The sequence below is a fragment of the Perca fluviatilis genome, chromosome 16, assembly GCF_010015445.1.
Source record: "Perca fluviatilis chromosome 16, GENO_Pfluv_1.0, whole genome shotgun sequence".
NCBI lineage: Eukaryota > Metazoa > Chordata > Actinopteri > Perciformes > Percidae > Perca > Perca fluviatilis.
This window is the reverse complement of record NC_053127.1, coordinates 13,583,380-13,608,714: the sequence shown is the minus strand read 5'-3', so window position 1 is coordinate 13,608,714 and position 25,335 is coordinate 13,583,380. Positions and strand designations below refer to the sequence as shown.

Here is a 25,335-nt window from a genome sequence, read left to right as displayed (position 1 = left end):
TGGTGTCTAGAATAGTCTGCAGGCTACCGTAAGCTAACGTTACCCTGTGTCTTTAGCTGCATGCTGCAAGCCTGTAAGCTGCGCTGTGTCTGTAGTTGTTATTTACCGTAAGCTAACTACTGAAGGATTAGCTCTATAAACAATGGGCGGAATGGCAAGATAAATCTAAATGATTAACCGCATAGAAAAGCAGAAAAGAAAAAAAGAAAAATCTTTATTTTACAGAATAACAAGGCAAAAAGGTTGGGAATGGGCTTCAATGATGGATGGCCAGATGGATGGTAGAGTAGTTCAGTGCCCTGTCCTAACTGAAGCACAGCTCACTGTGACCCTGGTTAGACTCGTGACTATATTACTGTCTGGTGGATGGCAGCACATCACCCATCTGATCTGGGAGTCAACAGCATCACAACCAAGTGCTACCACTTGTCCCTAATGAAGTGGCTATAGCAGGATACATTAAAGAGTCCCTGGTGAGCGCTTGCATGACCGAATGGAAACAGATGTCTGTGTAGCCTTTGCTGGAGCTTCCTACTCATCAGGAAGATGAAAGTGATTCATCAACTGTGTTAGTTCTTTTTAAAAGGTTTCAAAAGGAATGGTGTTGTAATCAAAGCCAGGGTCAGAAGTGAAGCATCGGTGCTTGTCATGCTAATCTCACGAATTAGCAGAGTGATTTACTCACAATACCAGAAATTTAGTTGCCAATACCAATACCCGTGAAATTCCATGACTGTAAAAACAAAAACAAAACAAATCCCACGTACTCCATTATAATGTGCATTTCAGGATAAGGATAACAAGAATAACACTTGGAGGGGTTTGAGGGGGGAGCGTGATTTACATGTAATCTGGACAGAACGTTAGTCTTTGGACCCACTGCCCGCTGCTTCGAAGCCTGGCATCACCACACAGCTAGCATACTGTAATGTCTTTATGAGTTCACGTGCAACAGCAACAGCAAATTGGTTGTGTGTTTCTGTCTGCCGTTGTTTTGTTCACTTAGAACTGGGCTGTTTAAAGTTAACTTAACTGTATGCTGGTCAGAGGTCTGTTGGAACAAGCGCAAACGTTAGCTAATGTCAGCTATAGTAGCTAATGTTAAGCTCTATGTGAAAAACAACAGTAGAGAGAAACAGACTTACTTGAGGTTTGGGAGTTCCAGGTGAAGTCGTGAAAGCTGTTGCTATAGATTAACATTAAAGCCAGAGGCTTACTCCAGTCCACCAGTCAGTTTGCACCGTGCACAGAAATGATGCGCTATTCGCTGTTTTTCCTTGCTGGTAGGCGTTCTTCTTCGGCATGTAGCAACAGACTACACTAGACTAACACTTGTAGGTGGACAGTATATGCTGCCCCATTATTGTATGCATGTTTAAGTTTTAAATGTCAATGGGTGGCACTATCTCTCTATTAAAAAGGTATTTCTATGGCATCAAATGTTTTTGTGTGACGGGGTGTCATTTTTTACACAGTGGAAAAAACAGATGACATCCTCAAGGAAAACCATTTTTATGACTTTTGGCAATTACAATCTAAATGGGTTATTAGGTTTGAGTGCAGCTGGCACATCAGTCTTTTTTATTGATGATGTCTCCCTTCTGAAGTCAATTGGGGGTCAAATAACTTTAAAGCTGTTTATCAATTTGCCAATCTTGAGAAGACATGGTGACTTAACTAGTGTGTGTTAGATATTTATAGTTTCTGTGCTGTATATCTTTAGCAGAGTCTTTGTAAAGTGGATAGCTTAAAGGTCCCATTTTGTAAAAGTCTTTTTTTGATTATGAAGCAGGTCCAGGTGCTGTATAGATACTGTGAAAATATCAACATGCTCAATCCACAAAGAAATGCACACAGTCCCTATTCAAATATGGTGCCTTTAAACTAACCTAAGGACTTCCGTACAGTTGTGATTTCACAACGATACTATACATAGGTAGAAAGTGCTGTTCCAGTCTTTCCCTGGCTGCAGTGATGGTACAGAGACGCAGAAAGCACAGATGTGGAAGACCTGGAGACACTGACCAATCAGAGCAGACAGGGCTTTTTCGATAGGGGGGCCTAAAGAGACATACTGGTATATTCAGACAGACAGTATGAGAAAAAGAATGGCTGCGGTCGAAAAGTCAAACAAATTACCTCCTAAGTCCTTTACTAATGGTAAACGTCATGAGGTCGTATTCTGCATTATGTATGTTCATGTGAAGCACTCACTGCATGGCATTTCGTCATTATAAAGCACTGAGCTGTAGGCTGTTTCTTGTATAGGTGTTTTGCGAATAAAGTTTCCTATCATTATTGGTTGCTCAAACTCACCCTCCTGTCCACTCATATTTCTCCACATGAATCCCGATTAGGATGATTGTAGGAAAATGTTGCATGTATGCTAGATAAGCAGAACGTGTAAGGCCTACGAGCCTACTGTGCATATTTTTTGTTATAAGGGTTAGATGGTTGTGGTTGGGTAAAAGAAATACATTACTAATGAGGACAATATTCTCTAAACTGTAAATAGAGCAGAGCTGTCCGCTACTGCTCTGCACATTTACGCACAAGGACAGCTTTGATTATTTCAGAAGCTAAACGTTGAGTTATGTTTTCTCTGTGAAGTTTATAACTACAGGTTTTAGTTTTGCTGTTTAACTATTCCACGATAGGCCTATTAGCTGCAGGGACATTACTGTGCGCATAGAAACGTTTAGTTACTGAAAGCAGCCTCTCTCTTATTAAAGTAAATCTTTAAAGAAAACACTGATACATCACTACAATACAGCATTTAAAAAGCAATAGCCTACAGAGACTGTAGAGAGGGAGTGAAAGTAATTCATTTGGGTGGATGATTTATGCGCAATTGATTTTAATGCCGTCAGAGCCGATCAGCGCATTCTCACGTAATATTACTACTTTCACACATGGTCAAAATAATGTGGTCATATCTTATATCATTACTTTTAACAAAACATAGCCTATATTGAAATAAGCCATGAGAGGCGAACAGGTGAACTTGTTTCAGACGCTGCTGTGGGCTAAAAAAAAAAAAAAAAATCTTTGGTGCGCTGTATAACTTTGGATTCAGCGATTCAGTCATTTACAGTTCTGTAAACGCATGCTCACTGTGATGTTACACGTCGGGGACGAGAGTAAAGTTTTCGCATTAGCCGGTTTATTTAACCAATCAAACAGTGCCATAAAGTAGGCTACATTATTATTATTATTATTATTATTAGATGGGTGGCTATGTCTCACAGAAAATAAAACGTGCAGGATTACTGCTGGCACCTTAATATTCTGAATATGAATGGCAAAATGGTGATGTGTCGCTTTACATTTTGCTGCTGCAAGGACTTGCGGGATGGCATTAACTCCTTTCCTTTTGTAAAGGATGGTCCAGTGTATCCTATGCTAAAGGAGGTAACAAAGGAAGCACTGAAGCACCTTTCCTTATCACTTAGACAATTCGAACGGCTCTTATCATGGCAGCTACTTAACTACTTCTGGGTCATTTCACTCCGTTAGGAACCTTTCTAAGCAAAATGTAATATTCAACCATTTTTTTTTAACATAAAAGCATGTAAACATGTTCTAGTAGAAACCCAATATACAAGTATGCTATTTTAGAGAAAAGTGTCGCAATGAAAACAGAATTCAACTTCTTGAAAAGGTGCAATAACAAAAAGCTGTTTATCCTGTTTTGGTTCCTAATACTTCACTAGTGTGTAATACTTAACTATTACTTGAATATGGAATTGTATAAGTGTTTCTTCTTCTTCCTTTGTTATTCTAATGTTCTTCAACTATATGCACTCATTCTCAAGTCAATATAGATTAAAGTACTAGCTAAACGGATTATGTGTATATACAAAGAAGCCAGTGACAGGGCAGAATAGAACAAAGAGCCCCATCCAGAGGATTAGAATCATCCTTTTCACCATATATGCAATCACTCTCCTGTCTGTCACAAACCAGAAATCCATTTCCAAACACTTAGGGCCTTTCCCAATTCCTAATTTTGTACCTCCTCGGCAGTGTTGGGAAAGTTCACTTTCTACATGAACTAGTTCAAAGTTCAGTTCACAAATTTTAAAATGAACTAGTTCAGTTCATACTTGAAAATTTTGAACTAAGTTCACAGTTCCAAAAATTAACTAGTTCATAGTTCTTTTTTTTCCATATATTGCTGCGAGCTATTATTTTTCAAAATTATTGCTACAGCCCATATAGAACCACAGACAGCAATTATTGTATCAGTTTTAACACTGAAACTATGCGTCAGATTTCATCTTCATATCCAATCAGTTCAACGTGCCGTTTCTGGTTTGCTGTGGATGTGTCTGAAGTACGGATTTTCTTTTTGAAAGCCGGCGGGAAAAGTTTGCACAGAAATGGAAGATTTTTCGCATCCTCACCGACCTTGTCATAAAACTCGTTTAAATGATCATACAACGCCTCCTTGCTGCTTCATCGCTTCCATGCTGCTGTTGCCTCCATGCTGCTTTTTGTTTTCATGACGCATGTGGCAGTGAGACACTGGTGGCTGGTGTTGCCAGATTGGGTGTTTTTTTCCGCTACATATTAAGGCCTGTTTACGGTGTGTTTTAGCCGGGTTTTCGCCTAACTGAGAGAGCGTGCCGTTCACAGACACCAGAATGAACGAGTTCACAGTAACGTTCATCAGGCAGTAATACAGTACGTTCAGTTCACGTTCGCCCAAAATATGAACGAGTTCATAAACAATCGTTCAATGAACGCGTTCAGGCACAACACTGTTCCTCAGCTCCTCGCTCTTCCAGCTTGTGACCCAGAAATCGATGTCAGTGCTCCATCATGAAAGACGTCCCAATTCCTAAAATGCGTCTCGAGGAGAGGTTTGAGGAGCAAGAGGCTTGCCGGAGAAGCTATAATCGAGGATAAATGGATGAATCCTCTGTGGAAGTCTATTCACCCGTGGCATACAAACAAAGATTTGTTTGTAAGTAGGTTGTTAGGAGAAACGCTTGAGAAAAAGCAGCATAATTGCATTATTATTATGATTTTTTATTATTTCAGAAGCTCAAGGTTTAGTTTCCTATGTCAAGTTTATAACTATAGTTGGTTTTGCTCCTTACATCGGTTACATTTGCTGCAGTGTCATTACTGCACGCATGGAAACGTTTACAATTACTGAAAGCAGCCTCTCTATACATGATTTAAAAAGCAACATACAGGGACTGGTGAGGAAGTGGAATGACCATGCAGGCCTCTAAGTCAGAAAAATAATAATGAATTCTGCTGGGAGGAAGGTTGATGATTTTAAGCACACACACGGATTCAGACAGAATCAGAGCCGAATTATGCATCACTAATAGATAGATAGTGTTTGTGGGTATATTATAATATATATATATATATATATATATGTGTGTGTGTCTGCGATGGACTGGCGACCTGTCCAGGGTGTACCCCGCCTTTCGCCCGACGTATGCTGGGATTGGCTCCAGCCCCCCCACGACCCTGTGCGCGGGATAAGTGGTTGACGATGGATGGATGGATGGATGTGTGTGTGTGTGTGTGTGTGTGTGTGTGTATGTGTGTGTGTGTTAAATACAAAAAAGAATAATGTATGACATCTGTACATTCTTGTCACATTATGCCACATTGTGAATTGAATTAAAAGTAAATATAAAAGTGAGGAATACTGTTCTGCTCCTCTGACAGAGATCATAAAATACAGAACATGGCTACACAATGGACAGCTAAGGCAGCTGTGCCGCAGGTAATATTTAATTGATGTTGCTTTAAAATGAAGGCACCGAAGCAAAGATGTCTTATGTAGTTAAATGCCTGTTGCCTCGACTTCTCCGCTCGAATCTCCTGTAGGCGGGACTTAGACACAAGAGGGGAGATGAGAAATCAGGGATGCACCAACTGGGAATTGGGAAAGGCCTTTAAAGTACACCAGTGCTACCAGGTCAGAAGCAGGTATATGCATACCCACAGATAGTTGAGCGGTAAATTCCTTTGCTTCTGCGACTATGTTTGCCTCAACATGTCAACAGTTGTTTGAACCATTAAACCTTCTTACTTGTTTCTCCCTCTTATAGAATTTTCTTTATTATTTTTTTTAAAAGGTCCCATGGCATGAAAATATCACTTTATGAGGTTTTTTAATATTAATATGCGTTCCCCCAGCCTGCTTATGGTCCCCCAGTGGCTAGAAATGGTGATAGGTGTAAACTGAGCCCTGGGTATCCTGCTCTGCCTTTGAGAAAATGAAAGCTCAGATGGGCCGATCTAGAATCTTGCTCCTTATGAGCTCATAAGGAGCAAGGTTACCTCCCCTTTCTCTACTTTGCCCGCCCATTTCAGGAAAGAGACTTCAGATACAGTATTAGAGGACCACTAAGGTCTATATAAAAGCATCCAAAGAGCACCATGTCATGGTAATGGTAGTTAAAGTAATAATAATAAAAAAATCAAATGAAAAACATACAAATTAAGCAGAGCCGCCCTCTCTCCTTTAAAAAAAGTCAACTTTGAAGAATGGTATTGTGTAGCCTTGAGGCAGCAACAACAAGATGTTCTAAGTCAGATGTCCTAAGTGAGCTGGTGGTGGAACAGTGACAGAGAAGGGTGATTGTGATTATGTGTCGACCCATTTAAAGCTTTATGAATAAACAAAACCTTAAATCAACTCTGTAAGTGGGAGCCAGTGAAGGGGGGTCAGCACAAAACAGATTCCTCTTTCTTTTGCCAAAGTGAAGAGTTTTGGACTAGCACACAGTGAATCACAATAATCCAGATAAGATGAGACGAAAGCCTGCATAAGTACATGCTGAATTTCAGACTGTGACTTTGACCATCGCCCTAAGCTGACGGAAATTGGTTTTAACAGCAGAGCTTTTAGGTTTATCACATTTGAAAGCAAAATTCCCCCCAAAAAAAACCTAAAACATTCGCCACGTGGCTTAATGCATCGCTGTGGGGACCAAAGTGATCCATTTACGTCCATCAGGATCTTGTTCTCAGTCTGAGTAAAATAAAATATTTTTGCCATCTAGCATTTCATAAGCTCTACGCTCGCTAAAATAGGCCCAGAAATATATAATAAAAAATAAAATAAAAAACAGAAGAAAGAATCAATGTGTTCAAAAAGAGGGGGGAAATGTAGTTTCATCTGCTCTTTACTCAATTTGCTCCATAGAAACACCACACTGCAAGGGAACAACAATACACCACTCAGTGAGTAATACCAGTTTGCCGATACAATATGGTTGTGTTATGCCAGTGCAATGACTGAAGTGTTTCCCACACATAGACTATTGTGTGGCAGTGCGCCTCACTATCAACACCGGCCGGCACACATTACGTTTCGTTATTATAATTCTTTTTAAACGCTATTTTAAATACATTCTTCTGCATTTCCTTTCCCTGCTCTCCTCCGTCTCTCTGTCACTTGTGTCTCGCTCACATACACACACACACACATAGCTCCTCCCACCGTGCGGTGTTGGGTTCTTTTTTAAGCCCCCAATGTCACCTTCCAGGCAGCGCAGCAATGATTATGTTTAAGGTTACGGTGAGGGTTAGCTACCTGTAAGGCAACGTTGGAGGCTTAAAACACCATCGATCCCACCGTGAACATAGCGTCTGTCTCCATAAAGGAGAGAAGATGGCTGGCGAAATTCACAAGTTCACGAAAGGTTGGTATCTATCTCGTGAACACCTTTACACAGTCACACATTCACAATCACCAACCCATAGCCTTAGCAAACAAGCGATTGCGCCTGCTTTAGAAAAGTTAACTAGTTGCAAGTTTGCGGTAAAAGGCAGTTGGGTTGTCGAGGTCAAAACACTCTATGTAGCAGCTGTGAATCAAATAAACATATTATAAATAATGTAATGTCATTTTTTACTCTTCCACTGAATGTTTGCCACCACCGGCACACCACGCCACCGCCACAAGTTGCTTCCTAATCTGTGGGAAACACTGGATTGTGCCAGACACATTTTCTAATCTTTTTATGTTGACTTATTTGATAATTATTCACCTAAATACTAGAGCCCCTGCTAAGTGAAATGACAGCACAAACTCCATTCATAGGGCAATGAGGATAAGGCATCACGTTTGCTCATTCTGCAGTGACCGATATCAATGTTTGGATGAGTAAGGCAGGCTTTAACCAGGATCTGTTGTTATTTTCAAGAGTTGTAAGTCAGACACAACAGATGAAGTCAGGCAAGCAAAGTGGAACAAGGCCACCTGCAGGCCAGTGGCCAGAGACAGTCCAGAGACAACTTAACCACCACGCCACCTTTCTAATTCCTCAAAACAAAATAGTGTATAATGACATGCATTCCTATGATGTCTTTGTACCTCAGGAATAATAATAATTATTTCCCAATTTTACACACACACACACACACACACACACACACACACACACACACACACACACACACACACACACACACACACACACACACACACACGTCCTGTGACATCTGACTGATTTCCAACATTTTCTATCTGCTGCTGGTTTGCATTCAGACATCTCGAGTTTAAGCCTAATGTGCTGACTGAACATCCCTAATGTGGATTAGCTATGCATGGTGGTGTCTGCCAGGAATCCTTACCTCTCTAACGTGATATGACTAAAAGTGCTGCGATGTTTGTGTGTGTGAGCGCGTGTTTTTGCACTGCGTTGACATGAAACCATGCATTTACTATTTTAACATCCACACTGTGAGGGATTATGAAAGACGCTTAATACTAGTCTGACCTGGAAAACTTAATTTAGAAAGGAGGAGATGCCAACAGATATACTGTACATATGCATGCAGTAATTGAAAGTGACTTGATTAGATTAGTTTGTGTGTGTGTGAATAAAACTAGTAAAAGCCTTACCCAGACCGGTTACCTTTAAATCGAAGTCATGATAAAGGGACTGGAAGTTTGTTGGATAAGAATGTTGACTGTTCATGCTGAGAGTGCACTTTTGCTAATGAGTGATAGCCAAGAATGGAAAATTCTTCTTTCAGGAAGACGTCAAATAACCGAATCACTACTCTTTCTTCTTAAATCAAATCAGCTGTTTAGAGGCGATACTTTTTAGTTGAACCAATCAGACTTGGCCATGAAATTCAAGGACCAATCACAGCATTACAACTCTGCTTTAAATATGTTCTCTCCCTGTGCAGTCAGCTGTCATTTCAGGCAAGGCGCTCAACCCTCCACCTCCCCTGCTGCCTCCGGTCATCGTTTTTCTTCCAGCTGACTGCTCCTTTGCCTCCTTCAGTCTGGTCTCTGGACTTCTTCTCCGCCGCCACCAGTGTCTAGACTCCATCGGGGGATAATGTCCTATTCTCTACCCCTTTAAAATATTATTAATACGATGGAGCCTAATCTCCAAAAGACTCTGTACATTTTATTATGCAGTTGTACAATACATCTCTTTTGCATATCTGCAAACGAAGTCTCTCCTGATTGAAATGATTTACTATAGAGAACTAGTGATCCACAGTAACCCAGTGGTAATTTGTGAGTGCCAGGATATTAATGTAGTTAAGGTAGTAGAGGGCAGGAGTGTCTCAAAAGTTAGGTGTGTATGTGGACATACTATATGAATGTATATGTACACATGAATGTACATGTACACATGTAAGTGTGATTGCATTAGCACTGTATACAAATATGGTTTATGACAGAATACTGTATGTAAATTCGGGATTAAATATCAGCATGAAAGTCCTGTTAATGACGTCTGTACACACTGATCTAACATTGTTTACCTTCTCAATGAAAACACACCATTAAAATTCCACAATTAGATTGACCATTAAATCAACTTTAAGGCTGCCACTATAAAGGATTTAGATGCTCAGTGTTTGTGATTAGGACCAACTGCCAAGTAAGTATGCTGACTTTAATTGTAAGGAGCGTAATTGCAGCAGCAGAGCACACAGAGGAGGTGAATATAGCGCATGATAAAAATGCATACTGTCTGAGTGCCAATGTCAGTGCTTAGCTAAGGTTTCCCAGACAAACTTGACCCTGAGCCACAGCCTTCAGTGCCAAATTACAAATTACTTCATTCTTTCATATCGACTGAATCGGTGGCTGACAGACACAGCATGATTTCCACAGTGATTGATGCTTGTGAGAAGAGCTTGACAGATGGAAACATGTTACAAAACAATAGCTTTGTTAGTTTGTCTGTACAACTCTATTCCTGTTTCAACATCAAACTATAGTCAAAGTCACACTGCAGCCTTTAAATGTATGCCTCACAGGTATCAGAACATAATTTGAGGGCACTCACAGAAAGCATCAAAAGTGTATAACCTATACCTATAACCTATACCACACTCAGTGATGCAGTCAGACATCAAAGACAACTGCCCCTGCACAGCATCGCTGTGTTCCTGTGTTATAGCAGCAGTTGCTCTGCAAAAAAGAAGATCTTAACAACCTAAATGAGCTCCTAATATCGTTTAATTTATTTTTTAGAAAAGAAAACTGTTCCAGAGGCATGTAATGCTTTCACTAGATATATCAGTCCATCTCACATTTTATGTAATTAAATAAATATGTATGTTTTTATTCATTTGAAATAAAGATTTCATTTATTCATCTCAAATTCAAACATTATCTTAAATTACATGCAGCATTTCTTTCATGAAAAAGCTGGAGTTATTTCATATCAAGATATTGGTATCAAATAAATACAGAAATGTGAATTAATTTATATGATTTTTTTCAACTGATTGGATTAAAACTTCCAGTTAACTTTTTAAACATGCTGTTTCTGGTATGTTTACATATTTTGAACAAACTCACAGTGTGTAGCAGCCTGCTGCAGTGTCAGTGTATCAGTGTAACAGTCAAGCTGTACCTTTGAAGAAGCAGTCCTTGCTGTGCACCACATAGATCCGTCTTCTCTCCAGGCAGGCGGTGCGGTAAACCTCACAGTGGTTCTCGTAGAACCTGCCGTCTGAGCCACAAACTGGCACAAAGGAGGGCCGGCATTTTTCCTGGCAAACACACTCAGCACGGCCAGTTTCTGCCATCAGCACACACTGTCGACCGCGTCCACAGTAAGTCCTACGACAGGGACCTCCGTCTGGATCAGAAAGGGCTGGAAGAGTGAGAGAGAAAAGGGTTTATTTAGGAAAGGAGCAAGAGTAAATAAGCAAGTTAGTTCATAGAATCTTATGAGAAAAAAACCATTCTATATCCACAATGTTTTACTTGTCTTTATTACTCCCTGATACTTACTTACTTAAAACTTAATTAGGACCTTGACAGGAAGAATGAAATGCTGAATATCAATATTATCCCACTACGATAGCATCAAGGGGCAATTCGAAATGTTCAAATGATGTTATGTCATCATAAAAATAAACAACAACTGTGATCCAGTAAGGAGGACCATATCTTTCTGTAGAAGCACTTAAATAATATATCTGACAATAAATCCACTGCAAGTACAAAAACCGTATTTTCAGATAAATATCTCCTGGTTTATGGAAAATCAAACAAGGATTCCATCATTCTGAAAACATTCTGCATTAGATATGTATGTAAACAAAAGAAAACATATACATTACAAGACATATTATTAGTAAAAGTATACACCAGAAATTGTAAAAGTCAAACACCTCCAGTCCTGATCGCAGTTATTAGACAGTGCTAACAAGGAAAAAACTTTTTTTGAAATGAAACCTAACTACTTAAAAATCAAACCAGCCAGGTGTCCTTATTAACACCTCTCAGCACTTACTCACACATACATGTGTATACAAACACAAAATGATATGCATACCTGAGTGTGTAGGTGCACTCAAAATGCAGGTAGAGCTCACACCCTCGGCCTTACTTACTAGGCACACACACACACACATACACACACACCCACACACACACACACACACACACACACACACACACACACACACACACACACACACACTTCGTAACAACCACTGTGCTTGTGCCAGCTCCTGCCCTACACACGCACAAATGCACACGCCAGCATCCCATCATCACCACTCACTGCCTGGGACACTTCACTTCTTCCCCGATTTAATCTAATTGCACTTAAAGCGAGCTGATCAAGCCAGACGCTCTACCTCGGATTGATCTTTCCTGACTCCATGAGCCTGGCCGGGACCCCCCCCCCCCCTCTCTTGTTGTGATCCGACGGTTGGATTCATGGTTCCCATGCGCCTTGAGGTCATCGCAGTAAAAACTACATGCTCAAACAGGTGCAAGCAAGGCATCTGGTGCCTCTTAAACCAAGCTGGCAAATGTCAATGGTAATACATTAGAAATAAACATTACGTTGAAAACCTTCCCCAAGTTTACACATTATTCACAATGATTGTGAGAAATCTCACTTCATATTAAAAAACCAAACAACTCCTACGCAGGCACCCTCATAGTGCTGATTTCATTGGTAGAGGAGCAACTTCAGTTCAGAGTTTATTTGATTAGAGATTAAAGATGTATATTTATTAAGGGTGTCACGATTTCTATTTTAATTCGAAATTATTGACCGAAAGTAAGTCACAATCTCGAACTTCGAATAAAAAAATGGAATCGTCGATGCTGCCACACCCCCATGTCACAAACCCCACAATTTAAATTTCAATAGATCCTTTTCGTCTCAAAATCACAACCGTTCTCTTCGAGATCTCTAGCAAAACCAACAAACAAAAAAGAACAGTCAGGTTCCCCGCGGGACATAGTGAAGCCTCTTGCTTTTAGTTGATAATCTTTGATTGCCTCCTTAGCAGAGTTACTGCCGGCTACAGCCAATACTCTGACGAAGACTGTACAGCTGTGAGTGTGGGGTTGGGGTTTTCCGGTAGAATCACAGAGGAAGAAAGGAAGACGAGTAATCCGCTTAGAAGGAGGCTAAAAAAAATAAAAACGGGACCTTTTACTCGTTGCCGAGGGCTGGCAAGCTACTGGAGCCACTGGATGGAATCGGCCTCTTCCACAGGGTTGAGTGTTAGCGTCATTTTAGTTTGCAACTGTCGGCGTAATTATCGAGGCGGAGTGGGGGTGTGTGTGTGATGCAGGACGTGTAGGACCAAAAAGCGGCGATCGCTACAAGTCGCAGTCAGTGTCCAATTCCACCACGCTTGCGTCTGTGCCTCCTTCTGGTGTAGAAATGGAGAAGGACACAGAGGGCCTAATTTAATAACACTAGCGCAGTTTGCGCTGCGTCTGTTTATGCGAGTTCGGTAATAGCGCACGCTATGCTTCCACATTTTGCGTAGTATTTATCAAACCTGACACCCATCAGGCAATCAGCGTCTTTCTCCGCCCACTATACGTAAATTGCGCTGTAGCAAAGCGGTACTCATTTGACAATGTAGTGTGGTACATTGCGAACAAAGGTCAGATATTATATTGCATAAAAGTCTATTCTGAAAATGGCATAGCAACCTATGCTTTCAAAATAAACAAATGTAAAAATCGAGAATCAAACCGTGACCTTAGAATCGAAAATGTAATTCAAGATTTGGAGGATCGTGACACCCCTAATTTTTATATCTGTAAATAAATACATTTTCAAATGCAAATAAATTAATTCTAATGACTACTTAAGTCAATTGAGTTCTCACCTTATATATACATATACAAATGTCAAAAAACAAAGACTTTTTTTAGGACTGAAGCCATTACAGGCCGGTAGCTGGGTGTTTATCTTTTTAAAATGTACTTTTCTAAGATTATATAAAAAAAAATTGGTGTAAAAGAAAATCTTCACCCCTAATTGGCCCAGTTGAGTTTCATCTTATACAATTTCAAGCACTCTGTCTCTTTTTTACCTTTGATGTAAGGAAGCTTTGTCATTTGCCATGGAAACAAGGGTAAATGTAAAACGGAGGTGACTGTTGGCTGCAGTGCTGGGAGAAACAAGACACCACATGAATAAACTCCAAGTCAAGGTAGAGGGAAAACAACACTAAAATTGTGAAAATTAAAGCATAATTATAACAGCTAAAGAAATAGACACATAAAAGAAAATCTAAAGTTGCTGCTGGTAATATTACATTTCCGTCATGGGACACTGTGAAGGACGTTTTCCTTTTACAAGAAAATGAATACAATTCCAAAAGAGACTTGCTGGCCATTGTGTTGATGCGGTTTTGAGGTTGAGTTGGTTAAGAGAAGGGGGTTACTCTGAGAAGGGGTCAGCTCTACTATCCCTCTGCAGAATAAGGCTAAAACCATATTGGCTTCACTTAAAAAAGCCCAGTCTAGGCTTTTATAATCAAAGTGCTGAAAACTGAAATTGAATTTGCCTGTATTATAATCATATCTCAACTCTCAGCATATTCAATAATAGAGGTAATGCGCTGTTGTCAGAGAACAAATACCCCTAATTACATGAGGGCTATTCCAGGGCTGACGCACAGACACAAACAATCACAAGCCAACATGGCATCATGACTTTGCGTAAACATACACGCCGCTTTCCTAAAGCCAAATGGCGTGTTATCTGTAGGCATTTTCAGCTATCCACGTGTATGTCTACGCTGTATACAGCAGATGTAAACATACACACCACGTGGCGTTGCCACGTTGCGTTATCGCGAGAACGCGACGTACTATCGCGAGAACGTCACACGCCTGTTAAAAAAAAAAAAAATAAAATAAAAAAAATGGTTGGGTTTAGGAAAAGAACACAGGGAAAGGCTTTAGTAACAAAACATTGACAAAAACACGGAAAATAGCAACAAAAACACGCTTAGGAAAACAATAAACGGTTGGGTTTAGGAAAGAGATATTGGGTAAGGCTTAAAAAAAAAAAAATTCGAAAAAAAATCACCACACACAGGACGCAAACCCTGCTCTCCTGGGTGAAAGTCCTGTGTTTGACCCATCCGCCACCCCAACCTACCTCTTGCAATCCCCCGTTCCTTTATACTACTCGCTACGGCGGAAATTCACTTGCAATGTAGGTAGGTCAGTGGCGGCTGATTTGCGTTGATATACACGCTAAAATGTGATTATGCGTCTTGATAACACGCCAAAACGGCATACAAATTGGCATGTCATAAATACGCCAATTCATGAGATCAGCACAAAAGAACACACATTATTACACTAGCACCCTCCTACTTACTTTGAGGTATCGGTTGCAGGCAAGCCTACACTCTTTTGTTCAGTCACTGTCTAATACACAAGATCTGAGCTTTCACACACACAGGAACATTGGTCAAATACAAACACACACTGATACTGCTGAAGGAATTCCATCTATTCAGTCCATCTATCAATTGTCAATCAACATAATGATTCACTGACAAACGATTTCAATCATCGATCAACCATTGAAGTCATTTATCAAGCAAAAACATTTTCTGGGTCCAGCTTCTTATTTTCTTCTTTATTCTGTTTCCTATAATTAAAAATTCTGACAAGACAAGCAGTTTGAAGATGTAGGATGAGCATTTTCGCTATAGTTGTTGTCGTGGAAATTTTGTAATCCCACTCTGACAATGAGGAATGAGACAAACATCTCTCCATGCTCGGAGCATTAAAAGCGTGACAATACTGTACGAGATTATTGTCTCATTCCTCACTGTCAGAGTGGGATTACAAAATGTCCACGTTATATACATTTTATAGACTAAATGTTAAATTGATTAAACTAATCAATTGTTGCAGTGCTACACAGAAAAAAGAAAACACAAGCACAGGCCACAAGTACGTGTTGTCTAACCTGACCTGGTAGTATTGACTACTTCTTTATCAGAATTAAGTATTAGGAACCTGCTAGAGGAAGCTGTAGGGTTGTGGGGGTGCCAGGTAACTACCCCGAAGGGAGCATGCAGGGGGAAGGAGGAGGAGTGGAGTAAGACAGACTCAATTCCTTTTTATCCAGTTTACTAATTGTTCTGTGTGTTTGGGCAAAGCATCTGTGGGAAATGCAAAATAGCCCGGCTCCCTTGCGACCTTGCTGTTCATGTCAAGGTCGGGGACGATTACAAGATGGTTTGTATTCTCCAAGCGTGAGAGATTAAACGCTTAGCAACAACCGTCCAGGAGCAGTTACCCCACTTGTGGCTGTAACGTCCTTCTTTCTCTTGTTTTCCCCCTCCCTGCCTCTCCTTTCACTCCATCAGCCCCCTCGCCCTTTCCCATTTTGCTCAGAGAAAAGAATACATGAACAGCAGCCATTCGAACAGCACAAACAATAGCGCATACAAGTTCCATCTACAATACGCAAGCTGCCTGACATTTAGTTAAGTCCTACTGCTCCAGTTCATCCTTATTGTAAGTCCTTTGTCTTGTGTTCTCTAGGACCATGTTGGCTGCAATTGTGGCTTGCTTAAGAGGCTAAACGTGTTGTTTGATAATCCTCCCTGTCTAAGCTGAAGACCCAGTGCAGTCTTACAAGTTCAGATGCTCTGCAGGGCCAAGACAATGCCAGGCTGACCATCCAGAGTCAAAGCTTTGCATTCTGTCAGTCTAGTCCTTTCGCTTTTATTCTTTATTGGGTCTGCTGTCTTCCGCTGTCTTTTTACCCCTTATTTAGCTGGGCATGTGTAAACTCTCTGTCTCTTTTCTCTATTTGTCAATACCCGTCTGGTGCTGAGCTCTGCTGGGCTTCAGGGAAACTGAGACCAAGTATTGTCCACTATAATCAGAGAACGTTTTGCAAAGAACACTGTCAATAATTGCATGGCAACAAAAGCGATTTGCAAAAAGTGTAAAGACCATTTTGCCTTATCTTTCTGACATTTTTCGACAGACAAAGATAAGTGCCCCATTCATTTCCTTGTATGCAAGCCTAAGTGGATGAGAGCATAACTGGAGGCACAGCATGACAGTCTGCCTCACTGACTGCCTTTTTCATTGGTTGGGAGAAGCTACAATCTTGTAGGTCTTGGTCCTGGCTGAATCATTGTGATGAAGCCATCGGTAATTGAAAGGCTACAGTCTGTCCACAATCACATATGCACTGTACAGCACGCTCGCATAAAGAACACAGACACAGCCAGAGAAAAAGAGCGAGTCAATATATGTCACTTCACTCTTGAAGCAACTTATGTCTAAACCCTTGCTCTATTTACAGCTAAAATATGCCGCAATATATTTATACCTGAGGCTAGACTCCCACGCTCTTTAAATCCCTTTAACATTTAAAGGCAATCACAACAAAGTATATTTATTTTGTATTTAATCCATCTCCACAGAGGGGGAGTTTATTGCTTTTGATACATTCTCCTCAGAGACAGAGGGACACTGCCGAGCTTCTTACTAATTAGACTGGAAGAAAATTTTTGCCATGCCTGCAGCACTACCACATTATAAACTGCCCCATGGAAACACAGAAGACGCATTCACAAACCCTTCAGGATATCAATGTGTGACATTTACAGAAGCGAAGAGTGGACATTTCTTGCCAGCGGACAGCTTTTCTTAGATGAAGTTCAACCCCAAAAGTGTCATTGTGTTGTCTTTTCATTTCACTCGTGTGAGTATAGATGTATGTGTATGCATAGTGTGCATAAATGGGACACTTGTGTTATGCAGCCAAAGAAAAGCTCTGTCACATCTGCTGATGCTTCAGATCATTCTATTTGCTCTAAAGCAGCTGTAGGTAATTAAATTCAGAGACGCGCCGTCAAACACTGTCTCCCCTGTGCCGCGCAGTCGAACAAAGCACTTCTGACATGCACACTGAGCTGGAATATCAATGGACAACAACAGCCCTCAGTGCGAGGTGAGATATGCTGTGGCACAGACACAGATAAGAACAAACTGTCCATTTTGCTGCATTGTACCCAAAATGATGTTACTTTCCTGAGCAAACAAACAGAATGGAAACTGGAACACAAATAAACAGAGATAAGATGTACTGCAGAGTTTATTTTTTCTTAGGGCTGGGCCATGTGGCCAAAATCTTTTATTACGATATTGGTCATTCCATATCTCGATAACGAGATATATATATATAGTCTTTATGAAATGGTATAGCCTACTTTTATTATTAAATACTCGACAAATGAGAAGTACTCATATGTTCTCATTTTATTAAGAACTTTGGTGCAAAATGAACATAACCTCTAAAGATCAAAACATAAAGCGACATCCAAATTACATAAATATTGCTTACGGGTTAATGCAGATCGGCCGCTGGTTTTACTACATTGTGCTAGAACCAATATAGAAAAGTATATATGATAGACATGTTTATATTGTTTTGATGATGTATCATCATTTCGCCGAGCACTTTAAAATGTTTAAATAGTAACTATTTAACACTGAATCCATTTTTTTTAGTTAGTAAATGACATGTACATTTACTCTACTACATTATCTGTCGATCCTGGCCCCATTTATAATGTTTATTGCAACAGAAGTTATATTCATCTTTCTGGAGAGAAATTAGTAATTCTGTCCACTTGACCTCAACAAAATCTGTGACACTCTGCTCCAAAAAGGCAATGTCACGTTTCCCCCAAACCCACAAATGTCAACCTCATGGTGGCGCTTGAGGAAAAGTCTTTGGAACGACAAAGTCATTAGGATTCCTCTGGGCACCATGAATGCCTATATAAAATTGAATGGTTTGTTGATATTTCAGTCTGGACCAAAGGATAAACTGATAGACAAGACAGAAAGTAAACCTGACTTTGAAACTCTGCGTCTCTTCCTGAGTCACTCTGGACGCTAGAGATGACTACTGCAACACCACTACAAAAAGTAACTTTGGAAGATAATTACATTTAATATAAACTTTGTACCAGAGTCATTTTTCTCTATTAGTGCTGCAAATTGCCCATTACCTCCATGACCTCTGTCTTAATGGCAGGTCAGCCAGTACCTTGGTGAATGAATTGATGGACACTGAAGCCATTTAAGTCAGCCCAAGTTTTGGTTTTACTGGTATGTGTATAAAGACAAATGTACTGTTAATGACTGGCATCTAGGCCTGCACATACTCCGTTCCTACAGCAAACAGACACTGCCACACACACTAAGGAAACTAGAATCCAAGCCTACCGGGTGGAGGCTGAAATTGTGACTGTAATGTGGCAAACAAAACACTGGCAGTGGAGAAGCTTTCACTGATTTCTGAAGAGGCATGACTGATGGTTGAAGTGGAATACTAAAGGAAGTAGTCATAGCTGATTAGGTGTACTTCTCACGTCCCTTATTAACACATGCTGACTCTGTTTCCTCCCATGTCTTGATGTTTCTCCTGCTCTCCCCCTCCCCTCCAGATTATCGATCGTGAAGGATGCAAATGGAAGAAGTTATCAAGTGAAATGACAAGCTGTTCACTGCTGCCGTTTATGAGGTGTTACTGTGTGCTGGGACACATGTAATGTAGTTACTTCTTCAGTAATGAGGAGAGTAAAATGGGGAATTTACTTTGCATTGATGTTTCTACCATGACAACGTACCCACTATGTGATACTCTATATTACTTTAGCAGTGTAGAACTAAATATCTCACGTGTGTCTGTTTAATCTGGTGATGCTGAAGAGTTAAATTATGACACATCTGTTTAAGAAGTATAATGTAAAGGTAGAGGGTGGTCAGTTGAATAAGAGAAAGCAGAAGATAACACACTGGGATTATAAAGGTCAGATATATTAAAAAGGAAAATTAAAGTAATGGGGGAACAGAAAAAGACGAAAAAAACTGAAGACTGAGGCATTGAGAGAGGTAAAAGACAGCAAAATAAAAGAAACAACACAAAATATGACAATTCATTTAAAAATTCAGTTATGGATTAAAATTGGGTTATGGAGAGGGGCAGAGAGAACGGCTGACTTGGCCTCTGTAGAGCAGAGATACTTGGTGTGTGTGCCTCAGACAAAATGTCACTGGGCTCATCTGGCTGGTTCAGCTGATAGACAGGGATCACAAGATCAATACAAGCCTATCTGTAGCCACTGCACCGAGAGGCTCAGCTCTATCGAAAGAGCGACCTGGGAGAGCCGGGCTGCTGCTGTTACTTCTACCCGGGGTTCCCACATTATCCACTACATACCAGACAGTTTGGGATATTTTAAGGGTTTCTGGATAGGTTTTTGTTTGTGATTAGCAAGAGGCTAGGTCACAGACCATGGCAGGCCCAGAAGATAAAATGTCATAATACACTGTTGCATATTGCTTATTTGGAATCTATCTGACTCGCTGAACCACGTTTGATACTTCCAATCTCAGCACATATTGTGTGGCTGAATGTCAAAATCTTTGAACTTGATTATATGACCGTCCTCTGCCCCTCACTCCAACTTGTCTTATAGAGCTTTTTCCTATTGGATCAACTCTAAAACTAAATGCCGTTTTCTTTACTCCTGGCAATACAAGCTTTTCACCCACAAACTTTGAAGTGACAGATGTGCTGTTGCGAAGAATCATGCTGGCCGTGAGCTACGCCCTATTTCATACAAATATTAATTCATTTATTTCTAACCGCTGAGTCTTTTTCAGGGTCAATATGGGGACTGGAGCCAATCCAAGAACTCGCTGAGCAGAATGTTAAAAAAAAAAAAATTGTCAAAAAATCAATTATATTAATGAAATTTAGGAATGAAAAGAGTGTTTATGCAAGAAAACAGCTAATTTAGATGGTGGAATGACCCAACATGTTTTCTCTGGGAAACTTGGGAGTGTGACTGCCTACAGAGTATGAAAATGAGAGCAGAAAAAAAGGCAAAAAAGAATTGGTGAACCATCTGGGAGTACAAAGCTTTGACAGCATGGGGAAACCACTGCGAGACCAACGTGAGCTGGAATTCACACTAGGTAGCCGTCAGTCACATGGTCACATTGGTAATGGTATGACAGGTACCTGTTTCTCACTCTGTGTGCTGCACTCCCCAGGGGACTGAACATGATTTGGGAGGGTGGCAGGACGTCCTCTTGTGAAATAATTAATTTTTGATGCAGCCTCTGGGCTTTCCACAATAATTAAGTACGAAGAAAAGCTGGAAATAATCATTTGGTGTTAGAGTCTGACAAACTCGGTGAGCTCAAGTCTCATTGGAAGCTGCAAGGGCATGCCTTTCTTTCTGTATTTATTTCTCTGTCTTTCCTTCTTTCCTTTCCTTCTTTCCTTTCTTTCTTTCTTTCTTTCTTTCTTTTCTTTCTTTCTTTCTTTCTTTCTTTCTTTCTTTCTTTCTTTCTTTCTTTCAGTTAGATTGAAGTGTTAACCCGTCTTTACTGGAATCAAGCTAAATCTACCTAAATTGTGAAACAGAACTTATTTCATCCTCCTGTTTTAATGAAAAGACTTATTTCAGATTCAGAATTACTTAATTAAATTACATGCTAAGATGTATGCAAGAGGTTGTTTTGTCATTTGCATAGATCCAAACATTCATACAGTATAAATCCACACTCACACTGAATACAAAGTAACCTGAGTTGCATGCTTTGTTCATTAAAACTGTACATTTTAAGCAAGTGTAAATTACACACCATCTGCTCCAACTCCAGAGGGATCAAAGTTCTAGTGTGCTTTGCTGTTCCTTAGCTGACTTTGTGTAGGTTTGTATGCTAGGGTGTCTACATGTATAAAAGTACACTTAAAAAAGACTAACACAGCTGCCTGTGATTGATCTCTGAGACTCAGAGAAGCTGGATCACACAGTCTGTGTTATTATTTTCTACAATTTTACTGCTACTGCAGCTACAACTAAGGCTACAGTAATACAGGGCTTGAGCATCATTCCTCTTCAGCTGCCACCCTCATATTTTCACATTAATGCCAGCACAGCCAAGGATGAAATAAGCTCTCGAATGTATTTTCTGCAGTAGGTTTGAGCGAGCATGTGAGTGTGGAAAATATCGTCTCTACTGGAGAAAAAAAATCCCTTCTCATTTCAAGAGTCTGTAGTGTACAAATAGAAAGTGTTTGGAATGAAGAAATGTCCCTCTCGTGTCCTATACACAAGTCTTTGGAGCCATATGATCTCAATCTTCAAGGCCTTAATTAAATTTTGATCTGTGTTTGTGTGTCTGCAAATGGGCATGTATGTGCGTGAGACAGACTGGAACACACGACAGAATGTAGAACAGAATCTCATTTTTTGTGTAAAAATGTTTGTTTTCCCTTATTAAAAAATATAGTTCTTCCTTAGCTGTAAAACCTTCCCATATTATGCTCCCACTACGCTCCATCCCTGTTTATTATGAACAACATCTTAATCCCTTCGATCCAACCGCAGCCTCATCTTGCGCTCCCATCTCGCTATTTATCTCTCTATTTATACATCTCTCTAGAGTATATACTGTATTTCTGCTGACACCACACCTGCACCTCCCTCCCTGCAGGGCTCTGGAAGAACAGAGACCAAGTGCCCCCGATGGCCCTGCTCCCACAGCCAAGATGACTAATAGCCCCCGCAGAGCGAGAGGCTGCAGAGGTGAGGCGCAAAGGTGAGAGAGAGAAGATCAAGAGGCTATGTTGTCTCACACAGCTTGTAAAAGCTTCCTCTGTTGGGTGGGCTTTGGCTGATTAATGCTCTATTCACAAATATTGTTGTGAATCAAATCCTTTGTGTCCATTTAGAGGGGCAGAATATTACTGGCCACAACAGGATGCTTATCAAAGAGTCTTATCACTGAGGTATCAGATTAAGAAAAGAAGAAAAAAAATATTGTCTTTACTCAGTGTTATACAATAAATGGACTGCAGCATCGTTCCATACTGTACATGGTTCTGTTGTGTGTTGGAGATGAGTTAATTTAGGACTTACTCATTATATATCAAATAACAAGAATGCATCTGTGTATTGCACAACAACACTATTTTCTGTCAAGACTCGGCTGTTGCAAGCTCGATAATGGAGATCAGTTCTTTCAAAAGGAAGCTGATAAGTCTTGGCTGGGCACTCTATAGTTATTTAACAAACATTACTCAAACAAGAGTACAACAGTGTATTATTGAGGGGCTATTTTCAGTAACAGAGTAATACACATTTACTGCTGTAGTGTTTACGGAAGGACCTACACCTAAAATAGAAAGCTCATTGATGTGTTTTTAACAACAGTGGAGCTCTATAGCACAGAGGAATAAGATATATCAGGCTTTGGATGTACAGTCAATACTTGCTGTTAGGATCAATTCATTGTTGATTTTGGTCTTTTCATGGTATTTGTTGATTTGGTATTGCGTAGCTTATGTGCTGTATGCTTTAATAACACATTGCTGTTGTATGTTTGTGGATCTAGGTTCTTTTAGCAAATACTTTTTAGGTCGATATACTCAATTGGTTCTCAGGCTGCAATAAGCTTTAAAAGACAATCTAGGTGATGATGGATTATATGCACATCCAACCAGGGTTCAAAATTAACTTTTTCGTCCAGCAGCCAAATGGCTAGTGAATGTTCAAATTCTACCAGCCACTCAACATATTACCATTGTTTTTTTGGCTGGTGAGTGAAGCAAATGTACCAGCCACTTGCATATTTTGGTGCTAATTTTGAACCCTGCATCCAACGCACTGCTGTACAGTATGTCAGCTGCAGTTTACGCGTAACCTAAAGTGAAGCCGACAGGCTCCTTTCTTAGAAGTGACTTTACTTCCTGTAGTCTGGCAATGTCAATTGCAACAAAAGGAATTATGAAAATCCGATATCTGCACATTACAGTAAAAGTGTGGTTGATAGGAGATAGATAATTGTAGTTAAATATTTTTTTAATTAATTAAATTAATGGTAAGATACAGCCACAAAGTACATTAAAAGCTTCAACACACTTCCTGCATTGGCATGGTTGTTGGTGTCAGAGGAATATATTCCCCAGGGACCGTGGTCTTGGAGTTTGCCGTGAAGGTGTTTTCAAAAGCTTCTATGCAAGAAAAAACATAATTTTGTATCTACAAGATAAAAAAGATTAAGAAACTCTGACTGAGAAATACATTCTGTTTGAGACCACCATTAGCATAAGATTATTATTATCAAGGGGAGGTCTTGGCAGGCATGGAAGATTCAAACAAGATTAAAATCCCAGATGATCTGCACTATTATTACAAATCACTGGGCGTCCCCCAGGTAATATTAGTTGTTATGAATGCAGCTTTTCACTTCACTTCATCTCGAGCTTTGCACTTACACTGACAGTTGAGGATATATGCATGCTGAATTACTGTGTGATAAATGTGTGCAGATATAACGTAGTACATCCCCTATTGATATTTTAGATGCCTTTGTGCTTGCATAAATATACGATGAATATACAGTATCTCACAAAAGTGAGTACACCCCTCACATTTTTGTAAATATTTCATTATATCTTTTCATGGGACAACACTGAAGATGACACGTTGCTACAATGTAAAGTAGTGAGTGTACAGCTTGTATAATGTGTAAATGTGCTGTCCCCTCAAAATAACTCAACACACAGCCATTAATGTCTAAACCGCTAGCAACAAAAGTGAGTACACCCATAAGTGAAAATGTCCAAATTGGGCCCAATTAGCCATTTTCCCTCCCCAGTGTCATGTGAGTTGTTAGTGTTACAAGGTCTCAGGTGTGAATGGGGAGCAGGTATGTTAAATTTGGTGTTATTGCTCTCACACTCTCTCATACTGGTCAATGGAAGTTCAACATGGCACCTCATGGCAAAGAACTCTGAGGATCTGAAAAAAAGAATTGTTGCTCTACATAAAGATGGCCTAGGCTATAAGAAGATTACCAACACCCTGAAACTGAGCTGCAGCACAGTGGCCAAGACCATACAGCGGTTTAACAGGACAGGTTCCACTCAGGCCTCGCCATGGTCGACCGAAGAAGTTGAGTGTGCATGCTCAGCGTCATATCCAGTGGTCGTCTTTGGGAAATAGACATATGAGTGCTGCCAGCATTGCTCCTGAGGTTGAAGGGGTGGGGGGGGTCAGCCTGTCAGTGCTCAGACCATACACCGCACACTGCTTCAAATTGGTCTACATGACTGTCGTCCCAGAAGGAAGCTTCTTCTAAAGATGATGCACAAGAAAGCCCGCAAACAGTTTGCTGGAGACAAGCAGACTAAGGACATGGATTACTGGAACCATGTCCTGTGGTCTGATGAGACCAAGATTAACTTATTTGGTTCCGATGGTGTCAAGCGTGTGTGGCGGTAACCAGGTGAGGAGTACAAAGACATGTGTCTCTTGCCTACAGTCAAGCATAGTGGTGGGAGTGTCATGGTCTGGGGCTGCATGAGTGCTGCCGGCACTGGGGAGCTAGAGTTCAATGAGGGAACCATGAATGCCACCGTGTACTGTGACATACTGAAGCAGAGCACGATCCCCTCCCTTCGGAGACTGGGCCGCAGGGCAGTATTCCAACACGATAACGACCCCAAACACACTTTCAAGTCGACCACT

At 40.4% G+C, this 25,335-nt stretch overlaps 1 protein-coding gene across 3 annotated transcripts in view; it reads right to left on the bottom strand.

Moving 5' to 3' along the window:
* fstl4 (follistatin-like 4) overlaps positions 1-25,335 on the bottom strand; it is a 243,672-nt gene that overhangs the window by 134,035 nt on the left and 84,302 nt on the right. For all 3 annotated transcript variants that reach the window (XM_039778070.1, XM_039778072.1, XM_039778071.1), the window contains exon 4: positions 10,872-11,114. In XM_039778070.1, coding sequence (XP_039634004.1) covers positions 10,872-11,114 — 243 coding nt within the window. The remainder of the gene's footprint in view (positions 1-10,871; positions 11,115-25,335) is intronic.